This window comes from Corvus cornix, chromosome 8 (genome assembly GCF_000738735.6).
Source record: "Corvus cornix cornix isolate S_Up_H32 chromosome 8, ASM73873v5, whole genome shotgun sequence".
Classification (NCBI taxonomy): Eukaryota; Metazoa; Chordata; class Aves; order Passeriformes; family Corvidae; genus Corvus; species Corvus cornix.
In genome coordinates, this window is record NC_046338.1 from 11,773,643 (window position 1) to 11,788,885 (window position 15,243).

At 36.9% G+C, this 15,243-nt stretch overlaps 1 protein-coding gene across 1 annotated transcript in view; it reads left to right on the forward strand.

Annotated features, from left to right (window-relative positions):
• The window catches only part of AK5 (adenylate kinase 5), an 84,326-nt gene that overhangs the window by 39,142 nt on the left and 29,941 nt on the right, over positions 1 to 15,243 (forward strand). Inside the window, exons 7-8 of the mRNA XM_039556461.1 lie at positions 1,074 to 1,164; positions 7,369 to 7,445. Coding sequence (XP_039412395.1) covers positions 1,074 to 1,164; positions 7,369 to 7,445 — 168 coding nt within the window. The remainder of the gene's footprint in view (positions 1 to 1,073; positions 1,165 to 7,368; positions 7,446 to 15,243) is intronic.

Below are 15,243 nucleotides of genomic sequence, written 5' to 3' on the forward strand. Positions count from 1 at the left end.
AGTTAAAATGTAATCCCTCTAATACGTAAACAAATTTCTGCTTTAGAAATTTTTTTAAACTGCTTTGAGTTATGACAAACACTAAATGGCAAAAAAATTTCTTGAGATTAGATAAAGGTCTGTCCACACAGATGGTGACTGCTGCAGGATGAACTTCTAAGTGGCCCTCAGGCTCAGACCCTCAAACTCCATTTCAAGAGCCAGTCAGAAAACTCCATGTATTGATATTTATAGTAGTCTCATCTATCTGAAAAAGTGATGATCTAAATAAATGAAGCTTGATAAATACAATAAGGAAAATCACAAACCCACTGTCAAGCATGTCACTGTAGCAGGACTTCCCCCCTGCCACAGTCACCTGGCCGTAAAAAGAAACCTGTCAGACAGAGCCTGGAAAAAACTTGGGAAAATCAGTATCAGAATTCAGGCAAAAGATATGAAAAAGAAGGTTAAAATCATAAGAAATTAATTATTTGCCATTTTAAATCAGCTTTTCTTTCCTGATTTAATTAATCACTAAGTCATTACACTTTCTGATACTGAGAGGAAAGCTTTCTTTTCTATAAGTGGGGGATTTTCAAAATTACTTATTCTTTCCTAAGAGTTTTGCTCAACTACTTGAAGAAATTGTACATGTCACAAAAATTTGTTTCAGACAATTCAGAAGTTGCTGAAAGTTTTTCACTTGCAAATTAAAAAAGTTAATTATGCTAATCACCAAAAAGAAGTGACAGTAAAGTAATCCCATTTCTGGTGTCTCTGCTGACATTTTTTTCAACCATCCAATGACTGAAGAAGTAATGTGCATTACTAGTTTTATCTTCTGCTTTGAAACTTCATTCTCTGAGAACAAGTCAATTTTAAAAATAGGCAAAATGATTTACAAAATTAAAGTCAAAATTTAAATGATTCATACCTAAAACAATGGACAGCACACATTAAAATAGAAAGGTTCCTATCAGGAAGGCTTGGGGTGAGAAGTCACAGTACATGTTGATGTTCAGCCAAGTAGTAAGCACCATCTGATTGCCAACTTTTCCTTTTTCTTTTTCTTTTTTTTCTTTTTCTTTTAGTTTGATGCAGACAGAGATGAAGAAGAAGTGTTCTCTGACATAAGTTCAGCAGTTGACAATAAACTATTTGCAAACAAAGAGGCTGCAGCAGGTGAGTTGATGTAAGATTTCAAGAACCATATTTACTATACTGCTCTTGACATTGGTGGGATGCCTTTTTCATATTCTTCAAGATTGGATGTAGGTACTATAGCAGAGTCTTGACCAACCTCAAACATTTGCACAATCAAGGACAAAAAAAATCTCTTTATATTTGGAAACTTCATATAGCCCATCCAACAACTTTTTTATCTACAAGTTAATCTTAAAGTACTATGGAAGTCCACTAAGCTATAGTATTAATACAAAAATCATGTAAGTTTTCAATTACAGTTGTCGGCTGTTTCAGTTCCACCTTGGTGTTCACCAGAAAACCAGTCCTGTGAGATTAATGATCATACTTCCTCCCTAATAATTGGTACTAATTCTGAAATGGTGTGTGAATGTAAGTCATGTGTTTGGGGATTTTATTTATTTGTCTATTTATTATTTGTGCTTACTGAGGCTCGAATGTCTTCAAAGAAAAGCCTTTGAGAGACAAAGGACTGCAAAAGAATTGAAGCTAAAAATCAAAGCACTGAAAATCCATAATATCTGTCAGAAATATTTTGCTTGAGGGCAGCAGAAAAGTGTTCCTTGGTACCTTCACAACTTCTTCCTTTTGTAATGATTTCCAAATAAACTGTGAGAGTTACACAGGTAGGTGATGTCATAAATGTCTTCTGAACCAGTATGCAAAAAGAAATTTTTGATAATGTTCTAAATGAGACAAAGATGAAGTACCAAGGTGGGGAGGGGGAGGGCAGTGAATGCAAGCGGGGTTGGGAAGGAGGTTGAGAATTATGAAAAGTTCATCAGCTAAAAACCCCACAGGTTTCTAGTGGTCACCCTTGAGATAAAATGCACACAAGAATAATGACTCTCTTTTTCTGTTAAGTGGCACAGATTTCTTTTCTATTTAGCCTTATTCATAGAGGCAAGAGGTTGATCCCAAACCTAAAATGGCATTTCCACTGTACGACATTGTGTTGATAATTGCATCTGGATTCCCTAATTGATTTAAGAGCTGGACAGGAAGAAGAGGAAAGAAGTGTCGTAAAGGTTCAGGCTCTGACAAACAGCTTGATGAGTTAAACAATTTGCACAAATTGGTTGTGATTCTGGATGAATTCCAGTCAGTTCCTCAAAAATCTGATCTATTTAATAAATCCCTCACCAAAATAATTGGATAGCCATGAGCAGATGCCATGCCACAATCACCTAATTAGTGCCTAATCTGAGCACTGATAATAGTAAGGAGATTTGAAGTAGGATGTCTATGAGATCAGGTGTTTAATTTCTAGAGGTTGCTATTCCAGCATGTCTTGATCTCACTTTTTGTCTTCTAATCTTATTAGTGATATTGCAATATACTCTAGTTCCTTGTAGCTAACATAAACATAGGATTTCTAATATTTTCATGCCTCCACATCAATCTAATTCATGTTATACCTGTAAAACCCAGTTGTAATCAACTTTGTAACAATATGTGCTGAAAGAAAACAACTGAAATGTTTATAGATGAAAATACAATTTTCTCATTGTTGCCTTCTACAACATATTAAGACCGTTGCCAAGAGCAACAACCTGTCATGAAACTCAACAGTGTAAGGTTGCAATAAAATTTGTATGGGAAGCATCTTACTGAGAGGAAAATTAAAATGTAATCATTCTAATGCTAATCAGTGCTTCAACAAATTATTTCTACAATATTCCACTTGAAATTTATCTTCTAAGCATTTGTCTTGCCCAAGTGCTTATAGGTAACATGTATTAATTGAGTTATTAGCCGGCGCTTCAGAGCATGTTCCGTAACATAAAAAGGCATTTTTATTTTATTGAGCTTAAACATGTTAGTAAGAGAAGCAGTAAGTTTCACAGGATAGGCTTAGATTACTTTTATGACAGTCAGTGTTGAAGTGTGTGAATACTATCATTGTTAAAATATGAGTATAAGCATATTTGAGCCAATGAACCATATTGAATAGAATTGCTAGCAGGATTCAAAGTAAGTAATGCCTTTAAGCAAGGATTGGAAATTCATTAGCTGATTTGCCAAAATGCAGATTGTCCAAGGAGCCGATTTAATTAATTTGCATGATGGGTCATAGCTACCTTGTGATGGGAAGTGAAGTACAACTGCAGATCTACAACTGCAGATAAATTTAGACAGATCAGTACAGTTTATGTTCATTGCATAAATGAATTTAATGAACCATGAAAAAGCAATGCTTGACATTTGCATTCCTGACAACTTAAGGATGAACACATTATCAGACAAAGTGTCATGAACCCTGGCTTAAAACACTGAAATGTTTTGTAGGACCAGAGACATTTACAGCCATGATCCCCTGGGCTTTGGGGTGCATTTCTGTCATAGGAATTACACACCTGCCTGTAACAATCACACTCTCTCAGCTTTCCATGATCAATCTTACACAATTCAGCTTAGGAGCAACAAACAATATGTAAAATACAGCATAAAATGTAAAATACAGCTTCTTGGTGAAGGAGGTGACTGAGCACAGTTGTGCATCCCTCTGGTGCAGGGGTATCACTGTCCCTGACTGTCAGACCTGGCAGGGGTAGCACCTGTCAGCACATCCTTGTACAGCTGCAGCCACCCTTAATTCACCTCGTCCCTCAGTGCTGTGCCATTGGATCCTGTTGGATTCCTCACAAGACATATCTTTATGAAAGATGCCTTCAGTGTCAATATACAAAACATGGCAAAAAAGGGGAATGCATTCTAGCTCTGTGCTTTTTCTTATTTCAGCCTGTTCCTCCCTGGAGACCTGATTATTCAGTTAACAGGAATTTAATAAAAACTTTCAACTGCTTTATTTTTTAATTGTGCAGTACTGTACCTAATAAAACCTTCTCTTTTTTTCTCTAAGGAAAACACAGGGCCCATGAAAATGACCAGGTCCCCCTTGCCTTAACTTTATTCATGCAGTTCAGGAAGCATATTTTAAGCCCTAAGGGTACCTTTTCATATCAGGCGCTTGCAAGTTATTTCTCCATGGTGGTAGAACTTTCATGGGCTTTCTTAATTGATATTTTTTAACTTGAGTTTCCCCTTTTGCAATTGATAAAGTTACCCGGATCACTTCCTATAGGTTCATACAAGCACAGGAAGGTTCCAAGTTAACCAAGAGCTTATTTGAGCCAAGAGATTATTTGCTGGAATGGGACACCCCTTTGAAAGAACTAAGATTAATCAGACTGTTAGCCTTTCCTCCTAATAGTAGACAAGTATTAATTGTTTTTATAGCTTGGTCTCATGGTACTAACTTAGCAAAAGAAAAATAATGCAACTTGCTCAGAAAAGGCAATGAAACTTATTTATGATCAACTGTTCTGTTGTCAGACATGAGATGTGCAGCCTGCAGTCTCATTGAAAGTAGCAGTGCATGTTTGCTTCCAAACACTTGAACCAGTCCTCCTCTTTTCCTTAAGCCAACATTTTGCATTTCACCTTTGACAGATAAACATTGCCACAGGTTTTACGTAAAATGTTGCTAATTTAAACTTGGGTTTAGAAAACCTCAGCTGAGTTTTGCATCATCCACTTTCTAAGGCTCTCCTTTTGCCTTTAGCCTTGTCTGGGCATCTGCCTACAGCAGGATTCCCGACTGCCAGTACCTTGCCAAGGGGCTCCCTGGTGTGCCTCTGCTGCCGCACGTACAGGCAATAGTTAATGAGCTCATTGTTCTCCCCTGGAAGACCTGTTTTAGGAAGATTTAGTCCAACCTTAGCAAAATATGCTCCCTCCAACAAGAAACCAAGCTAGAGCATAGGAAACTACTCATGCTGCACCAGGGATATCGCAAGTACTCTTATATGTCCCTTAATTACTTTATCTTGTCCTGGGAGTAGCCATTTGCTTCAATTCATTTCTGATGGGTTTGTCTTTAGGCAATTTGAGAAGGGTAGAGAAGTCTGAGCACTGTTCAGTGATAGATGGTTATAGGCTTTGTTAGTTTTCATTAAACCATGAAAGAGTGATTTTCAATTTTTCTTGAATATACCCTAGGAAGAAGCGATGTTTTTCCAAGGACACCAGTGTTCTAGTTCAAGTAAAAAAGGCTTTAAGATGCTTGACCATATTAAAATTGTATAACCATTATGGCTTTTATCACTTAAGATACATTATGCATGAGTATTCATTTTCAGCCTGACCTTTACATATAAGTTCGCAGCATCATATTTCATACTAATGTTTCTAGCTAAGAATACGTACTGCTCTTGGTAGTTAAGTGACAGTTAATCAAGTGCCTTTAATAAAGTGCCAACAAGTGCCTTTAGAAGTGATTGATGTGTCAGGGTAGGCCCGTTCCAGTGACAACTGAGGCTTAGTTAAATTATATTATTAACAATGACACGGTGTTAAGAGTGAGATGTCAGCTGTGTAAAATAAATCAAAAATTAAGATTCTCTCAGCAGATGGAAATCTATTTCCTTGCATATAGCTTCTAGAGACAGGTATTTTCAAAAGACCATAAAGTGTACATACCAGAGAACATGCTGCATTTGTACATGGTGACACTGTGGCACCAGGAATATAATTCCTTTCTGTAATTCTTTTATGGCAATTTGATGAACTATACATGAGCATTGGGGGTGGGGGCAGGGGAGCGAGGGAACCAAAACAGAAGCAACATCAGATGGTAGATGCAGGTCTTTCCCTGGTATATCTTATGTAGTCCAGAAAGTTAAATTGAAGATTAATTTGGCAGTAATTGTGATAAGGATGGCAAACTAAGACATCCTGGAATCATCATCTGTTCCAAGCAGTTACAGTTTGGTCATCGTGACATCCAGTTCCTCTCCTCTGTTCTCTCTGTCAGGGATATATACTTCACCACCTACATAGATTATTACTATGTAAACTTTAAAAGCAAAAAAACCCCGATAGTATATAAATGCATCTGGCACAAATTGAACTGCAAAATCTGTTATTGATAGTGCTTGTTAGAGCAAGCCACCCATACAAACAACTCTAATGGTGAGACAACAACTCCAGGTCAGCAATAGGCTTAAAACTATGTACCCTCAGTGCCAGTGCTTGCAGGAACATCATACCTGGTAGAGACACCTGTAGCCCAGGAAGGAGGGGATTGCTTTCTTCATTAGTGATCTTGTTTGACTGGGGACATGAGGGCACAAAACAAAACACAGCTTATACTTCCCCTGGTGTTACCTGTTGCTCCGCACATGAAGTGGGTGGTTGGACTCATCTGTGGCTGCCAGCTAGTTATAATCTTTATGTTTTTGTGTATCATTACAGTATTTTTGTTATTCTCATTTTACTAATGCTGTGGAAACGACTTCTATAGTCTCATGCCTATTGACATTTTAATGTGTTTAGAATGTGTGCAGAATTTGGTTTAGGGCTGCACCATTTGGAGGACCCAGGAGACAATTTCCTTCTTTATTGCCCAGGATTGACATAATCCAAATGGGGTGACAGTGCCAGAATAGGATGTCCATGTTGTAGCCTTCCTGTGTTTGTATAGAAACATTATTGGTGGTTTATCCTCCCATTGTGGTTTAGCAATGACGCCCCCCCACATGACTTCTTGAAATATCAAGCACAGTTTCTGTTGTCCTGCACCTTCAGCAGTTCAGCTGAGGCTAAACTGTAAAGCTCAGCCAGGCCAAGGCTTCTCGACAATTGAACTTTGCAAGGGACTGCATTCTTCCTGGTCCTGCCACAGGAAGATGACAAGGAGAAGGGGCACAGCCACACAGTCTCCTTGGGAAGGGGTAGAATGGGATAGAAATGGAAGCTACTGCTGCTGGAAGCATGCCGCTTTGGTCCCCTATCAACACCACTTAAGGATCCTTATGTGCTAATCAGAAATTAGTATTTCCTTTCTCTTTCTTAAACTGGTCTCTATTCTCCCTTGAGTGTGGCAATTTTATAATTGCAAGTCATGGCACGCAGAACACCCTGCCCAATAAATATGCAATCTAGCTAAAACAATTCACCATTTAGCATAGCCCTTCCTTGTGAAGATTTGTGGAAGCTTTTATGGATGCTTTGAAGGCTTTGCTAATGAAATACTGTTCGCCTGGGTACTCTAGCAAACCTGAATTGTTCCTTGGATCATGGTTTTTGCGCAGATACAGACAACTGGAAATATTATAGTGTTCCACCACATAAAATGAAAATTTTCAATCCATTTCTGAATTATTTTCTTTCATATTTTAGGGCCAAATGAACTTGATTGCAGTCTGATTATGGATTCTGGAGATACTGTTTATACAGAATTTGAATTTGAAGACCAGGTAATTTTCTTTATATATGGCTTTTCTCTAGACAGTTTTCTAGTTTATGTACACCCTGCACTATAAAACTTGTCTGAACAAGGTCATGGAACTTAAGGATAGATAAGGAAAGGGATTTTTAAGTGCAACATAAGTAAATTCGTGATACACAGAAGTCGCTTTCTAGTTAGGAAAAGAGAATGAATATTATTGTAGTATTAAGAGCCTGTTTCTTCCATTACTGTGCATTGCTAAGTTTCCTCCATAGATTTAAAAATGTTGGCAAATGGAGCAAATAAAATTGCTAAAACGCACTTTAAGTCTGCTATATATTTAAGAAGTAAAACACTTTTCAAAAGAGCAGTATGGAATTACAAAAGTGTGAAACATAACTATAAACAAATCAAACATTCTTCCTATGAAAAAATATTTTTGAGAATAAAAAAGAAAAAATCCTTACAGTGTGTACCAGCCATTCTACTGATCCTATTCAATCCACATTTAAAACCCAAATTTTGTTAAGAGTTTTCATTGTATATAGGAAGAATGCCAGAGAGAGGAAAAAAAAGGTTGTATATATCTTTCCCCTATAATTTTCACATCCACAATGGTAGGGTCACATCTGGAATAGTGTTCAGTTTTGGATTTACTAATATATCATATGGAGATACTTAAAAAGTCCAGCAAAGGACCACTAAGATAATTAAGGGACTGGATCATCTCTCTTACAAGGTAAGGCTGAGAGACCTGAGTGTTCAGCCTGGAAAAGAGAAGGCTCAGGGGCATCTCACCAAAGTGTACAGAATTCTGAAGGGAGGATGCAGAGAAAATGGATCCAGGAATTTTTAGTGGTGCCCAGTGACTGGACAAGAGGCAGTGGGCACAAACTGAAACATGGGAGGTTCCTGTGGCTTTGGTGCTGCACTAGGGATAAGTGTTGTGTGCTTGTTATTGTGCTGTGGGTAGGCATTAAAAGAATGACTTAGAATTTAAAAAAAGAAAATTTAAAGCCATCTGCCTATCACACCACCATACTTAAGGGTGGTGTTTTTGTATGTTTTGCTTCCTGTCTTCCACTTTTGCATGACTCTGCTTGTATTTTCTTCATGAATACCACAAACATTTCTCTAGATTTGTGAGCAGCTTGGCAAAGGATGTTAATTTGTGTTTCTGTTGTCATTCAACTAAATGCAGTTGCAAATGTTCTCACCTCTTTTCTCATTACTTGCAAAAGATATCTCTTCTTGTGACATTTTAAAGCTAGTGACAAAATGAGGGCCAACAAAACTGAATTTTCTTTATCATTGGATCATTCATTGGTTTTCTTTCACAGTATTCAATGCAACACTTTATCCTCACCTGCAACATGTTACAGGTTCTAGCCCTATTCATTTCTTTTAATTTATAGATCCCTTTACTGTTCTTTTTGGCTCAGTTATTTCAATTTGGCTGTTTTTCAAGGAGGCAGCTTGCCTCTGTCTCCACATCCCCTTTTAAATCCCATTCTTTCATAAACCCTTCTTAAAACATTCCCTGCCCAGGAAACCCTTAAATTTCCTATTATGTTTGTCTTTTATGTACTTTGTTATTGAAGGTTTTAGGCCTATAAAGCAGAATCTATATTTATATTATGTTTGGCGATTTTGATGTTAAGTTTTGCATTTTAATGACATATAAAATAGGTTCTTTTGGAAGAGTATGTACACTAAAGAAATTATACTTTTGGCTCATAATGTTTACATAATAAGCACAAGTTTTATAGTTATAAAATAAAATTAACAGAAACATGAAAATTACTCTGATATTGTAATAATTTCAAACTATATCATTCATTGATGATACATTACACAGTCCATAAAAGAGCTGACTGCAGTTTTGAATGCATGTGGTTCTCACATGAGATTAAACAAGACTATGATAGGATCTTATTGTCTTTGTCAATGGCAAATATTCCTTCTGCCAGATGTGGCACTTAGATTTTCTCATTATTTTGCTAAACCAACACATTGCCATTCTGGCAAGAGTGCAATACTGTTATCAAACAAAGAAGGAGAAATGAAGCTAAAACAGTGCTAAAATCCCATCAGTCAAGGACAGATATATAAATATGAAGTGGCTGACACTGACTCACTTCAATTGCAAGTTGATATCTTGATACCTTTTTTTTGCAACATTTTGCAACATTTAAAAAAAAGAAATATTTATATCACTAATAAATAAATTTATACGGAGTTTATATGAGACGCCTTGTACAAATATAAAGAAAATATAAAGGAGAAAGCAATTGCAACCAATTTGAAATTATGAAAGCAAGTATTTTTACAGAAGCAAAAAAGGGAGTGGAGATTACCATGAAGTCATAATACCACCTAGCTGCCTAGTCTGAAAAACAGAATGAGAAATTACTCTCAGGAAGGAAAGATCAATAACTAAATTCAGGAGTGAGGAACTGCTCACATTCAAAATTTGAGCTCATTTTGACTGTGGCAGTGATTTAATACTCCAGTGATTTACCACATGCTGTTTACGAATTGTGTGAAGCATCAACAACCTTTACTCAGAGAATCTCAAGTGGAAAAAGAATGCGTGTCTGGATACAAACGTGTCATGCAGTGATGTTATTGCATAGGAAATCTGTCATGAGCATGTGGGGGATAAGAAGGCTGGTTTCCAAGCAACCTTACACAGCTGAGCTGCTAAAAATGGCTGAATTTTAGGGGAACATCTTGGTAGTCACTGACAAGGGGAGTTGGGGGGATCACACAGAAGACAAAGCCACAGCTGGCAATGGGTGTCTTGGTGCACCTGAAATGGACTTACACAGATACTTTTGCATTTTCTCATTCTTGGAATAAGTTGGGAAAATCTCCAGTGTAAACTAAGCCAAAAAAGTATGTGAGTTCTTCAGATGTACATTACTTCTTCCAGAATAATGTCTCTTACTGGTAGGCAGGAGCAAGGAGAACGAGTGGTGTCGTTCCAACTACTGATGTAGTCATTCGCTCATGTAGGAGTGCCCCAAAATACAGCCAAGTGCTTCGAGAAACACCTGATGCCTCTTGTTGAAACAGTGCAAAGCAACACTAGTGCAAATTAAGATCTGGCTTTTCTGGAAGAGTATGAATGGGAAATTGAATTATAAACAACTCAGAAAAAGCTTAAGCTTTGAATTGTACATTTTATAAATGATTGTTCAATTAAATTCATGAAACTAAATTAAAAGCAAGCTGATTGTTTTCTACTGGCTATGCATGAATACTACAAGAACTAGAACACTTGTAATCACTAAGTCCCTACAGCACTGAAAGGCAGGAGGAAAATTCCCTTTTTTTAAAAAAAACCCCGAACAAACAGACAATCTTTTCTCCAAATCATTAATAGCTGTTTTTCTGGTTTTGTCTCAGATCTGTCAGATCCTGTATTACAGAAAAAATAATAGAGGTTTTTAGAATTACTTAAAAATACATTATTCCAAAAAATAGAAATAAATAAATAAATAAATAAGGCAGAAAGTGCCTCTCGTTGAGAATGCCTTTTGGAAGAACCAGACAAGGTTTCATGTCTTAGCAATCTCTACAGCCTTTTCTGGAATAATGATTACACTATGCATGACTTGATTGGAAAACATAAAAGCAAAGTAATGTGATTTTCACCCATAATAAGACTTCAGGAATATATTTTGGGCCAGTCATTTTTGAGTGCCACAGCTTTAAAGAGTATTCTCGATTTGTTGAACCTGTTCTGACTAGTGTCTGGTTTAATAAGGATTGTTCTTTGCTGCTGGAATGGTCTCAAGTGAGATAAATGTTTTTAATGGTCACTGTGCTCATTTATACTTGCCATTCAATTTCTCAACTTTGCCAGAGAGACTGTCAATATAATGCCACTTGTTTCTGGAGATCAGAAAGTTTTTATTTTTAACAATTGGATTTTTAATTAGAAACCCACCATTTGGCTTATTTCAAGTGCATTCAGGCCAAAAGGGAGTACTGAAGAATTGGCATCAGTGAATCCTATCAAAGAGTTCCAGAAGAAAAGAGCATCCAATTATTTTCTCATGAAAACATGCCTTTCAAGACAACCTTAGCTAGCCTGAGGAATATTTAGAGTAATTAAAGAAAAAGTTAAAACACACTGTCAGGTGACTGTAGAATGAATACACTTCTGTACAAGTGCTTACAGAACTTCAGAATTTGGGAAATGTGAAAATCAGGTCAACTTCAAGTTGAAAGCCTCAAAAGTATATTTAGCCTTTTCTAATATTTGGAACAGGAGGTCATAGATTTCATAGAACGGTTTGTGTTGGAAGGGACCTTAAAGATCATCTAGTTCCAACTTCCCTGCCGTGGCCAGAAACACCTTCCACTAGACCAGGTTGCTCAGAGACTGATTCAACCTGGCCTTGAACACTTCCAGAGATGAGGCATCCACAATTTCTCTGGACAACCTGTTCCAGTGCCTCACCACCCTCACATCTACAAAACATGGAAACACATTTTTGTGCCTTCAAGGGAGTTTCCAGCTCATAATTGAGACATTTCCACATCCTTGCAGTGTCACAACTGCATTTACTGATGCAATTAGATAAATGCAATAGTACGTGCAAAGAAGAGACAGCCTTTTTTTTTTTTTTGCCCCCCCAAATGTATCAAAGACCTAGGAAAGGTAGATGTAAAAAAAAAAAAAAAGGGTTTCTGTTCAGCAATGACAAGCAATCAACTGAATTTAAAAAAATGAATAACCCAATCTTTGCTGCAAAGTTTGGAATGTTTTATAATTAGAAATGTGACAGCTTACTTGAAAAATTCACAAGCAAAACCAAAATCAAGTGGAGGAAAAAAGCCCTGATAAAGATTTACTCTCATTCTTACAAGAGGAAACAAGCTCTTGATTAAAAGTTTTCACCATGTAGTAACAATTCACTTTACAGCTTGGTGTAGTTTCCTCTCCGAAGCACATAGGAGGAGTCCAGGCTTTAGGGGAGCAGGAGAAAAGCTTTCAGTGAACTGATGCAAAATAGACTCCATTGCTACCAAGACTATAACAATATTTCTGGCCTGACTGATTAGCATAGCTTGAAACTTAAATATTCAAGAGACATAATGAAAAGTTCCTGAGAGTCTTTTCAATGCCGAGGCAGAATACAAATATTAATAAAACTGATGGGCAACAGCAAATTGAAAGCCTCATTTAACCAAAGCTCTGTGGATTAAACCAAAGACCATTTTTCTCCATTTACTGTGTTTCCCATCAGTTGTCACTGTGTTTTGACTCCCTTTTCTCTACTCTGAAGATTCAGTCCAACTGATTTATTTGATCCTTCAGACACAGTACTCTGGGGTTAGCATTACAATACTACAGAGAGCAAATGGCACGCCTCCATTAGGAGGAGAAATTTTCATTCAGACTTCTAAAGGTACCTTTCAAAATTAGATAAACATTAATTAAATCCTTCAAGAAGTCAGATTAGAATGTCATATATTAATCATGTGCTTTCTTTTTACTTGAGAACTTAAGGAACTTTTGGTGTAACAGCAGTTTTATTCATATATGCTGTGCAGCATTGAACATTACAGATCTTAGTAAAATGACCAAAAGTATCCAGAAGCCATTTGGGCTTTTAATAGTGAACATTTCTGCAGTGTCCATTACTCTTTTGCTGATAGGCAGTGGTATCAATTTGAATTACAGATTCTGGTTTTACAGAGAAACTGATTAAAACAGTGGGATAGAAAAGAAAATGAGAGGAAACTCAGAATGGTTGTGGAACTCTGTTCTCTCAACACTTGTTTTTGTTAAAGGTGGAGTCCAATCTAGTTTAAGGGTATCTGCAAAAAGGCGTAATGAATAAGCATCCAAAGACATGGAAGAGCTGGAAAGGCAGGCCTAACTACAGAGAAAAGATATTTAATAGAAATGTACTGAAGTCAGTGAACAATCTGTTCAGTTCAAGTTGCCATGGAAACTATCCTATTAAATGCTTTAAAAAAAACAGTTCTAGAAACAAAGTACTACAGTTTGCCTTTCAAAATGTTTCCTGAATAAGCTCAAACCATGTGTATTTTGGTTCCCCTAAATAATTTTGTAACCATGAAGAAATTTTTTTCTCTTTCAAAATCACCATTGTACACTGTAATAAAGATATGTGTGAGAAAGTCTCCCGCTCTATTTTCCCCCATGCAAACCATGGCAAAATGGGCAAAAAATAGCGCCAATCTGCATTTTTTTCTGTGAAATGCCAGAAACAGTTGTTTGCTTCTTCTTTCACAGATGTTATTTGAACTTACTTTCTGGTGGTACATATATTAGGGGAGACTGAACTGCCAAGGTTAGTTGAAGTCTTTGCATTCCAATTCTTTCCTAATTTTGAACCTAAAGTTGCTGCCTGCAGCTCTGGTGGGCAGTACAGGGCATAAGGATTCAGTTACGATGATGGTGAGCTCAAGTGAGTTACTGGAGATTTAAACAACAGTGACAGCATTATTCTTCAAGAGGTGCTGCATTTATGCCTCACTGAATAATTTTGCAGTAAATTATGAAGTCCTTCTCTGTGGCTTGTGGAAGTGTCTGTAGTAAAAGCATTACAATTTACAGTATCTCACCATCATTTCTGTAGGCATAACAGTAGGATGTTGTACCTTTCCTCACACCAGCTTGCCCCTCCACTGGCAAACTGAGGCCCTATGCCTTCATGAACAAAATACAATTTCACAGCTAAATTTATGAGTTCTACCTTTACAGTCCAGAGAACTTGCATAACTCGTGGGGAAAATTAGGCATCCCACACAGTTGATGCAAATAGGATCCATAGCAGAACTTTTCATATTCTACCAAAAGTTGATAAAGAAATGTAGAGGTGTATTTTAAACCCTCTCTGCCACCTAGATTTAGAGGCCTTACTCAGGGCTGTGGATTGGTTCTGTTCATGAAGCCCAGCATCCCTAAAGACGGCTACCAAAACCCTTTCTTGAAAACGTTTGTAGTAACAATTCCTGTATTTTAAAGCACTGCAGAAGGAAGTGCCTTTTTATTTCTTTTATATTTCTTAATCACTGTCAAAGTACATGCTATATATTTTTACATACACATATAAAACTGCAGTGATTGCAAAGATGCTGTTTTACTCTATGGGATACGTAACTGCTCTTTAAATCACTTATTTGTATTTTATTGAAGCAGAAGAGTGGCTTCTCTGGGTACACTGGAAAATAGAAAAAAATCCCCCATGTATTTTCAGAAAGCCATATGTTTCCTATTTGGTTTTTTTTATTCCTTATGTATCCCAGGATTGTGCAGTCAACGTTAGTCATTTTGGGCTTAAATACCAGTCACAAAGAGTGAAAAGTGGCCTAGTTTTAGAACTCCTTCACAGCAGTGCATCTCAAATCAGTGGACTGTTTCTTCAGATAGTTCAATTCCTTCTTAACACAGAAGTCCTTTATAAAGACTGCAGAAGTTGAAAGTCACAAAACTACCTAATAATACATAAGAAGATGTTTTAGTAAACCTTGAATATGCTTGTCCAATGTTAAGCAGAAAAGGTTTTTGAGAGGCAAAATTTGACTACAACTGTCAATTTTTATCTGAATAGCAGCAAATCATAGGATCTGAGGTCACACGCTAGGTTTGGAGGTTTTTGCTACACCCTGTTCTTGTCCTTCTCCATGCCAAGATCTTTTTCTTTTTGAAAACTGAGTCAAGACAGGCCTGCAGAAAAGCCTTTCTTATCTAAAGTTAAAAACCCCAAAAACCCACAAAACACATATACATTTAAAAAACCCCAAACCAAACCATTAACAACAAAAAACCAAAGCACTGA